Source organism: Sinohyriopsis cumingii, chromosome 15 (genome assembly GCF_028554795.1).
Source record: "Sinohyriopsis cumingii isolate HCF-2022 chromosome 15, ASM2855479v2, whole genome shotgun sequence".
In the NCBI taxonomy this organism is placed as follows: domain Eukaryota; kingdom Metazoa; phylum Mollusca; class Bivalvia; order Unionida; family Unionidae; genus Sinohyriopsis; species Sinohyriopsis cumingii.
The window spans coordinates 7,497,301-7,510,980 of NC_142975.1; the positions used below are offsets into that span (position 1 = coordinate 7,497,301).

At 36.2% G+C, this 13,680-nt stretch overlaps 1 protein-coding gene across 3 annotated transcripts in view; it reads right to left on the minus strand.

Moving 5' to 3' along the window:
- The window catches only part of LOC149781219 (solute carrier family 25 member 35-like), a 46,597-nt gene that overhangs the window by 13,847 nt on the left and 19,070 nt on the right, over positions 1 to 13,680 (minus strand). For all 3 annotated transcript variants that reach the window (XM_089935305.1, XM_089935307.1, XM_089935306.1), the window contains exon 3: positions 8,488 to 8,706. In XM_089935305.1, coding sequence (XP_089791431.1) covers positions 8,488 to 8,706 — 219 coding nt within the window. The remainder of the gene's footprint in view (positions 1 to 8,487; positions 8,707 to 13,680) is intronic.

The following is a 13,680-nucleotide window of genomic DNA, read 5'->3' on the forward strand; positions in this document are numbered from 1 at the left end:
ATGGACATTTACTGTGGTAAAGTAGATATTTACTGGAGACAAAAGAGCTGGTAAAGTGGATATTTAGAACAGTTTTACTGTGACATCAGCTGAGCTGGTAAAAATTTATATCAACGTTACAAATGGACTGTACGCTTTTTAAGTTTATATTTACTGAAAAATAAAGCGGATATTTACAATTGTAAAGCTACCATTCATATCCTCAAGTCCTCAATCACATGACTTCTATCCCTTTTCTCAAGTACTTTCCAAACTTGTGTTTAAAACAGACCTTAAGATGCAACTCTTCACTTCACAACATCACAGGGCCCAAAATTCACATCAAACATTTTTTTACTTGGAAGAGATCCAGAATTAAGTTGCACAGGGGGACTCAGAGATTTCTTGATATACCACTTCATGAAAGGACATTATTAATAAAATACGGAACAGGTTTAATTATGAATTCTACAAAATTTCCACAGGTGCATTGATCACCCTCATTTGGCTACTAGCACCCTCCGACAAAAGTGTCTCATCATAAAGTGTTGCCACATCAGCGTTTTTTCAATATCGATTTGATTTCCTTTCCATCGATGAAATAATGTGCACTGTTAAACAATGCCATGATGTCATTGTTAACAGTCCAACTGTGTTATTGGCAGGATAATCTGCACTGTTATCCTGTACCAGTTTTCCCTTAACTTCAAAGAATGACTCACATGGAATGAGAAACCTAAATGTGTCCTTCACTTGTAATTCTGTGATCCCTGGCTGGACATGAGTAATACTGAAAATTGTGTTTGCTTCTATCCACTAATACAGGCTGAATCAGATTATCTTTAAAATGACCCATGACAAGACAATACATTGATTTTCTACAGCATGACAGCTTGGTGTGTAATTCCACTCCCCATTGTCAGATCTGCAATCACTGAATCTGACAATCATTGAGTGGCTTCATTAATGACTTTATTAACTGCCGGCAGTATTACTTATGTTCATGGTAGCGTAACTGGTTTTGTTGGTGCTCATGTCGTTATCATCACAATCTGAAAGTCACTGAGCAGCCTGTGATCAATGTGGTTTCAATCAATCCACGAATGCACTTTTGACACTATCCACGGCTCATGTTGCAACTTGTTTAGCAATTGCTGGAGCATGCAATGATAAGGCAGAGAGCACCTTTGATGTGCCTTGTGCCTGTACAATTCATGAACAACATTACCAGGGCCAGTTCCATAATATGTCATACACACACACACACACACACACACACACATATATATATATATATATATATATATATATATATATATATATATATATATATATATATATATATATATATATATATCTTGCATTAATAACACTAATGGGTTTCACATGTCCACATAAACTAGTCATTGTTATATTTAAATGTCCGGTTGATCTCTAATGAACAGTTGTATCATCAATGTTTTACCATGCAGATCCACAATGTGCCTGTGTTGATCCACAAGGGAAAAATGAATATGTGTCAGCTGATTTGGCATGGAAGATACACAGGTGCTGCAGGTGTTATTGATATTAAATCATCTGGTTCCATGGTTGGTGAAAACCTAAAGAGTATATAGCCCTGAACAACTACTGCAATCATTTCAGACCTGCTTTCATAACAGCCACTGAAGACATCAAAGGTTAATTCGACTTGGGAAAATGAGACAATCCTCACAATGTCAGGTGCAATATGATATTCAGTCCTGCTCATCTTTCCGTTCTGATTGTTTTTCAAGCTTAGGAGATTCGGGTGCTGGTTGTTCTTATTGTGTCGTAGCATATTTTCTTTTGTGTGACTTTTACTGGTGAAGGCTTTTGTTTTGGTTGACGAGAAGTGGCTGCTTGATCTGAATATTCTTTTTGCTTCAATTTTAGGAGTAATAACTGATTATTCTAAATATTCTTCCATCTTAGTTTCAAAGGTTGGATGATATGAATATTCTTCTAAGTCTCATAGACTAGTTGATATTCTCCTGACCCCATGCAGAAGACTCATAGACTAGTTGATATTCTCCTGACCCCATGCAGAAGACTCATAGACTAGTTGATATTCTCCTGACCCCATGCAGAAGACTCATAGACTAGTTGATATTCTCCTGACCCCATGCAGAAGACTCATAGACTAGTTGATATTCTCCTGACCCCATGCAGAAGACTCATAGACTAGTTGATATTCTCCTGACCCCATGCAGAAGACTCATAGACTAGTTGATATTCTCCTGACCCCATGCAGAAGACTCATAGACTAGTTGATATTCTCCTGACCCCATGCAGAAATATTGCACAGCTTCAACTGCTTCATTATTTTTCCTGCTTTTATCAAAGCAAGTACTTTATTATAATATTAAACACCTTGCCTGAGGCTTTTATGGACTCAGTTAATTCCTTTTAAACCCATTTGACCCAACCCATTGTTTATGTCCTTTGATGGTTCTTTGGTCAATAAATCTCTCCCATTGGGTGTATTTTAAGACTTGCATGGTAGGAATCTTTTTTGATCCTTGGCAACATTCTTCATTAAAATTTTGTTTCTGTGTATTCAGTGATGTCTGGGTGGAAGTGATACACTCTTTAGGTTCTCTAATGTCTCCTTTCTTTACTTTAGCAAGCATGCAAACACCTCTTCTGCTGCTTTTTTGATAGCCTTGGTGCATCTTATGAACAACCTGGTTCTTCTTCTGTTCCAGTGAGCAAATCCACTTGTTCCACTGTGGTTTGTGGCCATTTTAATATCCTCTGTACATTGGGCAATTTCCTTGAATCAATTGTTGCTTTTTTTGAGATATTTATGTTGTTGCTTCCCATACTCTTCTATGACATCATTGGTGAACATTTAATATGACTGTTTTTGATTGTAAACTAACGTGTGAGACATATCTGTGTTCAGACCCACAAAATATTTACCCATGCAAGTTCTAGTTAAATCAATGGTGAGAAAACTATATGTCACCAAGGTGATCTGTGGAAACATTTCACAAATTTCATCACACATGTGGTCTGCAGTACACAAGGTCCAAAGAAATTATTTCAAGACCATGAGTGCCAATGTCATGAAATATCATCAGCATGTTTACAGTTGTCATAGATTACATGTGAGTACTGTTGAGTCAAATAGATGACATCAGTGTTTTTGTGTTAGCCTTGTGAAAACACCTGACTGACTTGGTTCTCAAGCATCACATCGCCATACACAACAAGATTGTTTTTGTTTGCATCCAAATCATCAATGGTAGGTGCTTCATCAAAGGTGGTGTTACCATCTCTTCTCAACGATCTTTAATCACTGATTGCTTTTTGAAAGTCTTTGAAAATGTCTTAACATAGTTGATCATCAGCTGATGGCACAATCATGTACAAACGATCCCATGTTAACTATCATAAAACCAGTCAGCAACAGTTGTGTTCTTCCTGATTAAGCAGGACCAGTGATCAGTGCATGGTTCCATCACCATGCTTAGATGGTTATGGCGTTGCTTGTGCAAAAAAGTCAATGGCCAAAAATCTTTGCTTTTACCAAAAGTATTTGCTAATTTCCTGCATGTGATGTCATGCCAAAACATGTACAGCAAATCCAACTTGAGTTCAGACACGCAGTAGACAAGCAGATTTTACTGGAACTTGTGTTCGATGTGGAGTAAATAAGTTTACCTTTATCAAATAAACAGTTGTCGGTGGCAGTAATATCGTACCTGCACTAACAAAGTTACCAGGGACACCATGGAGCAAATATCTGGGTGAAAAACACCCTCCTGGATAAAATTACTGGTGGCCTGGTATATGGCTAGATATATGGCTCCATCCTAATAACCGACCAAAGCCTGTTGAAGTACCTATTAACTGCACTGCACTGATGCTGCATATTACCAACATCATATTGCTTATAAAGCATCCAATTATATCCTTTCACATCAAAAGCACCAAAGTGGATTTCATCTATGACTTAAATGTATTTAATCCAACATTGGAAGAACAGATTGCAAGATGGGGCATCAAAAGAGGTATGAAAGACAAGACTGTACTGAAAGCAAATTATAAAAACAAACAATGGACATAAAAAGCCAGACATTATCCAAAATATATTACAGTCTGCATGGGTACTGGAGAGGTGAAGTCACCATGTAACAGTTAGCCAGTGCAGCAAAGGTCCCTCATGGGGTTGCTTGAGCATGGTTGGCCAAACAAGCACTGTGGCATATTTACCTACCAGTACCAAGAAAAATTTCACATGGTTGGTTTGATGTCCAAATACCTAATGAGGTCCATAAGGCTGGTTTGTTGTTTCTTCCACATGATCATGTCAGTGATTGACAAGGTACATGCTAACCACTGTCAATGATAATGTCAGTGATTGACAAGGTAAATTACACATGTACATATACATTCTAACCACTGTCAATGTGGTCAGCAGATACAAAGAAGCCACGCCATTGATATCAAAAGATTCTGCATGTGCTGCAGATGTACTTGAGCATATTTATGCATGTGGACCACTCACATGGACATATTTGTTACAAACGGATCCTGGCGAAGAATTTCTTGGATCTGTTATAGTGATGTTGACCAAATACCTTGTACATGCCAGACATCTCATGTGCATCGTGACCAAGCCATTTTGGAACAATTTAATTGCATTCTTGCAGAACAGTTATTTGGTTGCCAGTATGCACTGGAATTGTTGATGAGGACCGAGTGGGTAGTGAAGTCTAATGTACTACTGGATTAAAACCAGCCAATGCGATTTGTCAAAAGACTGTCACTGTTAATCAGAAAATGATTTCACAGCCAGTACCATTACAACCACTTGGAGACAAGTTTGTTCAGTATTTGTCACCCTTGGTAGGCCAAAGCCTCCCAGCCTTGCATTTGTGCAAGTGGAATTGCATGTCATTCCAGCATATACAGAACTACCACCAGGATTTGTGTTGATACTTTAACCAGTATCAATCATAAGTTAGTTTACAGCATGATGACCAGTGGTGATTCAATCTGGAAGTATCCTTGCTTGGTATCAAGGGAGGCAAACTGACCTTGGTGCATCGGTATATACCCCTGCAATGTTTCTTCACATTGCATCATGCTTGCCATGCATGAGAATTCATGTCAGTCTCAAAGACACTCTATGTACAGTTCATTCATGTCAGTCTCAAAGACACTCTATGTACAGTTCATTCATGTCGGTCTCAAAGACACTCTATGTACATTTCATTCATGTCAGTCTCAAAGACACACTATGTACAGTTCATTCATGTCAGTCTCAAAGACACTCTATGTACAGTTAATTCATGTTAATCTCAAAGACACTCTGTGTACAGTTCATACATCAGATCTTTTGGCATAATCACCTGTGGAACACCAATAGTCTTGTTAACATTTTTGGATCCACTGGTCACAATGGAGTACATTTTTGGCCACAGTCCCAAATACTCACTAATTAGTTTACCCAAACATTTGTCATTGAGCTTACCAACAACCTTTTTATTGACATTACTAAATAACAGATGATCTTTAGGATACTCGCTGGTATCAAAATTTGTTGACTGCACTTGGTTGTGCCATGTCTGTGTATACACCATCTGTTGTGATATGCATGGGAGACAGATACCTAAAGATTATGTAAGGAGCGGGGATGAAATAACAAATTCAACACCGAAGAGACGTGTAGAAGTGCATGAAGACTGGGGAAAAGAAGGGTGATAGTCTCATTGCCATGGGGTTATCTTCATTAGCATGTCTATTTCAAACACTTGGATTACGAAAAATATTGTTAACCCTTTACCTCATAGAGCACAGTGACAATGTGCAGCGCACTATAAATAGAACACCTGTTACCTAGTCGAACAGATACGCATGGGCCTGCCTGTGAACTGTTAAGCAATGTAGTGTATGTTACGTTTAACAGCAATTTTCACCATTTTACATTTTTGGTACACATCTATTGTATGTGGAAAGATTTAAGAGTAAAGTCTGATTGTTATAGCTGTGTAATTATTTTTCATGGAAGAATTTTTTATGTGCTTTAAAATCTCGAAAGAACTCACTCACCGTCATGTCAGTGAGGCCGCATGACCAACTGTAGCTGTCATTTCCCATACTTGAAATTTACATGTTTTTCGTCTGCGTCTACATCACTAAGTCATCTGAATTTGATAATTTATAAAAACTAATTGCTGCTTACATCAATATCAGACCCTTTACCTAAGTTACTGAATCTTTCATAGTTGTGATTCTAATCATGAAAACTTTGTTAAGTACTGAATGAAATCCTGCCTGTGAACTGTTAAGCAATGTAGTGTATGTTATGTTTAACAGCAATTTTCACCATTTTACATTTTTGGTACACATCTATTATATGTGGAAAAATTTAAGAGTAAAGTCCGATTGTTATAGCTGTGTAATTATTTTTCACGGAAGAATTTTTTATGTGCTTTAATACCTTAAGAGAACTCATTCACCGTCATGTCAGTGAGGCCGCGTGACCAACTATAGCTGCCATTTCCCATACTCGAAATTTACATGTTTTTCGTCTGCGTCTACATCACTAAGTCATCTGAATTTGATAATTTATAAAAACTAATTGCTGCCTACATCAATATCAGACCCTTTACCTAAGTTATTGAATCTTTCATAGTTGTAATTCTAATCGTGAAAACTTTGTAAGTACTGAATGAAATCTGCGACCGCCATTTTGGAGAGTGGAATTACGACCCAGTTACTTTAAATAGCAGATATCAACCAGTGCATAAACAGCGACCATGTGATCTGATGTAATTGTCATTCGCAGAAATGAATGTAGTATCTAATAGGTTGATTTTCCCCGAAGGTGGCGCTACGAAAACCAGCTCAAAATGGCTGATGTTTACAGCAGGCGTCAAAAGGTGCTTCCATGTGAATGGAGTAGAGGCATCAAAAGGCGCTTCCATGCGAATGGAGTAGAGGCGTCCAAAGACACTTGCATGAGGTAAAGGGTTAACCAAGAGCCACAGATTTTTTTATTATAAGTGACACTTTTTAAAACTAAACTGCAGGTTCAGTTTCACAGTAAATAAGAGAGAGAAAATGAGAGAGAATGTATGGAGGAAGGCTAAAAACAGACAACCAGAGCCGCATGGCAACTCCAAAAATGGAGTAAGCATAATTAGAGCTAATTTAAAAAAACACAAGGTGTAATCGACATTGCATGCCATAATCACAGGACATTGTTTGACAAATCATAGGAGTCTGATGTTTAATCAATGAAATACTATGAAACTTTGTAACCACACAAATTAACTATATCTGTACCATAAATATTGACAGTACAGATATAGGTATTTCAAATTATCCTCGTATTTTATTGATAAAACACCAGACTCCTACGGAAATAGGTACATTACTTTTGCTACAAACCTGGATGTGCTGGTGAAAACATCAGGTCAATATGACTTCCCATTCAGCTGTCATGATGACAAGATTTTAAAGATGGCTGCCATGATGGCCATATTGCATGTCACTCGGCAACTTATTCATTCTGGTCCGCTTGATACTATATTATGTACATTGTTGAAAATCCCATGTCAATATGACCACCAAATCAGGTGGAGGAATGATGATGACATTTTCAGGATGAGCATAATGGCCACCATATCCAAGGTCAAATCAGTGCTGTTTTCAGTTTGGGTAATCTATATATCACAAGAAGTCTCCTGATAAAAACTATGTGTAGATATGACTTTCCATCTTTGATGAATGATGATAACAAGATTTTTAAGATGACTACTATGCAGCAGCAGTAAAAAGATTTTCAAGACGGTCACTGTGTCAGCTATATTACATGTCTGTATGGACCAAGTTCATTTAGAAACAACTTGGCATTTGAATGATAGTGTCTATAAATTTCTTCCAAGTAGCTGATGTGGAGTGATAATAAACTTGTGCCAGTAGATGAAAGGACTGATGGAAAGGACAACAAGTCATCCTATAAGCTCTTCTGATCTATCATAAACAGAGCCAACTTGATTTGTGTTTGTAAAACATGCACACCTAACCCTATAATCACAATGCCGATCAGGAAGTTAGAACAATGTACACAAATCTAAACAATTACACTACTAGCATACAACGCTACCGGGGTAATCATATATGAATAAAAAACATGTCTACCAAACGTTTTTGCTGACCTCATGATTTTTGATTATTAATGCTAAAAGAATTTTGTCAAAACCTGTACTGGTACAAGAGTTAGATTGGTGTTCTACTTGAGAAGATTGAACATCGTAAAAAAATCCTTGAGATATGACCATGAATTTTGGAAGGCGAGGATACAAAGACTTTCAAGATGGCCAGTGCAGCAGCATACTGGATGTCTGAGCAGCTCCATTCTGATTTAAGACCAACTTCACCATTAATTTTCTTTTTCAACAACCAATTGTTCGTCCAGATAACGTTCTATTGGTCATGGGAAGAAATGTCAATAATAGATTCAATATATACCTGTAAATGTACAATATATGCTTTGGACGTGCTGAAAGTGGACAGCTGTGATGCTGAGCCAACTGTTACACGCAGGATAGCGGCACTGACACCTCGCCATAATCCCAAAAAGCCCCCAGTTGAATAGACACAACGAAATCCTTTTAACATGGAGTCATGGTCATGCTGTGTCCCTACTGCAATTGTCTTGGCAGATCTGGCTTGGAGATGTGTCTTCACCTAATAGTGTAAAGAATATGCTTTTATTGTTCACATAAAAGAATCATAGTCTAATTTCACCATATTTACTATGAAATTACAGGAAGGAACTTTAATGGTCAATGGCAAGATAACATTTTCCCAGATTTTCTCTTCATAAAGTATTTCTGCTGTTATTGTAGTACTCTTCTGTAAAGTCAATGCATATTGCACAGCTTGCAATGAAATAATTATTGACAATGTGCACATTATATCTAGCTACACATATTTATATGCAAACCTATGACAATGTGCATGTCATATCTAGCTATGTATATGTCTACCCTTGACAATGTACATGCAATACACAGTTATGTATATGTTTACCCTTGACAATGTACATGCAATACACAGTTATGTATATGTTTACCCTTGACAATGTACATGCAATACACAGTTATGTATATGTTTACCCTTGACAATGTATATGATATACCTAGCTATGTATATGTGAACCCTCGAGAATGTACATGCCATATATATATATATATACCCTTAACAATGTAAATGCCATACCTAGCTATGTATATGAACACCCTTGCCAATGTATATGCCATATGTAGCTATTTATATGTAAACCTTTGACAATGTACATGCCATACATAGCTTTTAATTATGTATACCCTTGCCATGCCATATGTAGCTATTTATATTAACCCTTGACAATGTACATGCCATACATAGCTATGTATATGAACACCCTTGACAATGTACATGCCATATGTAGCTATTTATATTAACCCTTGAGAATGTACATGCCATACCTAGCTATGCATATGTATACCCCTGTAGTTTACAAACCTGAAACAGTGTTTCTTTAAAATTAAAATGTTAATCTTCAAAGGTTTTATTTAAAAAAATGTTTTTAAAGTTCAACAATATAATTTAAAGAAATGTAATGTAATTTAAAGAAATTTTATCAGCAAGGCGAGTAAATCAACCAAAAGTGTCATGTTGTGTATTGTGTGGTACAAAACAACTCTCATAAACTTTGACTTTTCCCAAGCAATACTACATTCACACAAAAAAGTTTGAAATAACGGAATGTCTGATTAAATACAGTAATTTTTTTGATTATTTCAGTCGTCAGAATTTAGTGTTTAACCGTGATTCATGTTTGAAGACAAAACATCTGAATTCATTTCCATTAATCCAGGAAGCAACAAGCTATCAGCAAAGACAAGCAAAACTAAATTTCAGAACTCCTGGTTGATAGAGTTTTAAGTAATTAAGCACAACAGCAATGGGAAGCAACTAATTCTATGCATATACTGCCTTCAACATATCGACACAGGTCATTATGGAGAGCACAACATCCGAAAGAGCAGCACCACCTGTATGCAACATCAGGGCAAACCAAAACATATCTGACACGCTGAACTGAACATTCCAATTAGTTCTCTTTATTATCCATTGTCTTATTCCTCTTAAAATACCATCTATTAATTTCCCCATGCCATTCAGGTTGATTTAGCCATAAAATCAATTCACTGAAATACAATAATAAGCATACACTCATCGTTGCACAGTTGATATGTACAGTATTGATAATGTATTAACATCATACTGGACAGAGGTGTTTATTATTACTTTGTATGTACTGCAAAGGCCCCCTTTAAACTTGAGTATATTACATCCACCCTCCCCTCTTCACCCACTGAAATGGTCAGTCCCAAATGTGACATATATTCATTGTTCCATACAGACAAGCATATCTAATGGTCAAACTGCATTGGACACAGTTTTGATGATGCTAACTTTATGATCATATGAACTACGTGGTTTTGACCAGGATTCACTTGGATAATTCAGCCGTAAAGTTTAAACAACAGTGTAATGTCAATGAGCAAACCAGTCTGGTCAATTCAACTGATACATTGTCAGTGAGTTGCATTTGGTCTCATTTTTATATGTCAGATTACACCAGATCCACACAATATGAACACATGCTTCCAGCAGAAATATAGGATTCAACATTCCTGGTATTTTCCTGTAGATCATGGAAATATGAGTCTTTCTCTCTTTACAAATTAAAGTCACTCAAGGAAAGAAAATAATATCTGCTAAAAAATTTCATGTTATGCAAGATTAGTTTTGTACAATTTTATTTGCTTTAATTATTAACTTAATATGTTGGCAGGAAATGCTCCAAAAGTTGAACTGCCTACATTTCTGTTGTACTCCAAAATGTACGCTGGAGTACAGTACAGTCATTTCCATTTCCAAGTACAATTAGTAGGACATGTATCTGAACTCCACAAGAGTGGTTATCGGTACTCTGATGTTCAGGACTCTAGAGAATAAAGTAGCTGACCTTCCGTGAGATAATAGATTGCTTGCCTGCCAAAACACATGACATGACCTATTAACCTCTGACAGACATGCAGTATCTGGCAAAGAAACATGTTTCAGTTTAAGTGATATGTTTATTAAGAGTGATTTGTATTATTCTTAATAATGTAAAATTACCATGTTGTATAAATTATATTGCTGTAGACAATATTTATATCTGTACTTTAAGTTCATATAGTAAAAAGATACAAGTTTTACTTCTGTAGATAATAAAAATCAATTTTAAAGATACCTGAAAATATATTCAAGTAAAGGGAAACAATCTTAATGTATTTAGTATGTGATCTTATCCTTATTAATTTTATCTGATTTATGTGCATGCTGCCTTTAGAAGTAAATTAATTTAAAAACATATAATAAAATCATATAATTACTGTTTATAAGTTCACTGCATCCCATAGAAGACAAATAAACATAGCAAAGCCCAAAAGTTAGGAAGTTCTCCACATATATTCTAGACACATTTATTCTTACATATATTTGTCAATTTCTATTTCTTTTTATGCTTTCAAGCTATCGATGGGACATGCTTGTCCACATACGTTTACACAAATAAACGTGTGGTAATTGCCATCACTTGTGTCTATATTCAGCTGATCATACACGCGACTACAAGTCTTAATCCATCCAAGTTTCATATATGTTACAGGAAGTCTAATTCCTCCATTTAGGCAATCTGGATACCGACTGTCGGAATCACAAAGCTTCTGTTGATTTCTTTTCCTTATTATCGATCAAGAAATTGACAAACTATTGCTTGATTTGTAAATATTTATCAGAATCAATTTATTATCACCACAAGCACCTTGTGTTAGGAGTAAAATGGCAGATGTAAGTGATGCCTGGAAGTGTGTCTAGTTTACACTCACTGATTGGTTAATCAATCAGTGTGATTGACAAGTGGTGATAGGTCAATTAAGTACATTATATTCTTCCCCATGTTTGCCTCTGATATATTTCAACAAAGTTGTAGTTATTACAGTCAATGGTGCAGCTTATACAGCCAATGGTGCAGCTTATACAGCTAATGGTGCAGCCAATACAGCTAATGGTGTAGTTGAAATACAACCAATGGTGCAGCTGAATACAGACTGTGCAGCTGAATACAGCCAATGGTGCAACTGAATAGTCAATGGTGCAGCCAAATACAGCCAATGATGCAGCCAAATACAGCTAATGATAGAGCCAAAAACAGTCAATGGTGAAGCCAAATGCAGTCATTGGTGCAAATGAATACAGCTAATAGTACATAAGAAATAGTTACATTAAAAAACTTAAAAGCCGTGTCTTGTTGGCTCAAACATTTGTTTGATTCACTAGAGGTCATCAGAATTGTTTGATGATGATTCATTTCAATAAAAAGCAATTAATCTGGTGATTTAAAATTTGTAGGCTTAAACATTATGTCTACCAACCACTAGTGAACATATTTTGAGGCCTGAACCTTTTGTCTGCTGATTACTAGTGTAAGATATTTTGAGGCCTGAACCTTTTGTCTGCTGATTACTAGTGTAACATATTTTCAAGCCTGAACCTTTTGCCTGCCAATTACTAGTGTAACATATTTTGAAGCCTGAACCTTTTGTCTGCTGATTACTAGTATAACATATTTTGAGGCCTGAACCTTTTATCTGCCAATCACTAGTGTAGCATATTTTGAGGCCTGAACCTTTTATCTGCTAATCACTAGTGTAACATATTTTGAGGCCTGAACCTTTTATCTGCCAATCACTAGTGTAACATATTTTGAGGCCTGAACTTTTTTTCTGCAAATCAGCAGACCAAGTGAAGCATACTTTCAAGGTAGACATATGAAGCTTCCAGTATAATTTAGGTCAGCTCCCTTGGGTTACTATCCAGAGTTGCAGGTGCTACTGAAGCAGGGTATGTCAATGATAGAGCAGTACTGTACATACTCTCTTACAGGTCAGATCTAACTCAAAGCTTCATAAACCCAGATGTGCTGTGACATAATGTGCTGGCAGATCAGGATCTATGCATTTTGTTTGGAGTAATCTGACGAACAAACAACCTGGACCACGAACTGCCAGTGCACTATGCAATGGGCAGATAATGGTTTATGCTGTTTGCAGCTGGATCAAGCTTATAAGCGAGTAAATATGGTATGTAATAACGCACATGGTGATTTAAAATGGTAAGCCAAAGATGTTGCTCAAGTTTTGAGTCAAATGAATAACTTTAGCTCAGCTAAATTATGTTGTAAAATGTGGATGACCCCATTGTGCAGAGAAATTCAAAACTGTTTTATTATAATAGCATATGCAAAAAAACATATTTAAGGTGTCTACAAGACTATCATCCAAAAAGTTTAAAAATCTGAAGAAAAGAAAGAAAAAAATTATTATATGCCTGAAAATAGAACCAGGCCATCTACTTGTGGAAACAAATATGCATATAAAATTTAATTTGCCTGCCTTAATTGGGTTTTGCTTTATCATACTAACAAGGTAAAAAAAAATATAAGTAAAAAATCTATAAAGACTGAAAAAATTGTGGTAATGACCTGAAATCTTATCAAGACAGCTACATATGGATATAAATATGCCATCAGAATTTCATTTGTCTCTATGGATTGGTTTTTAT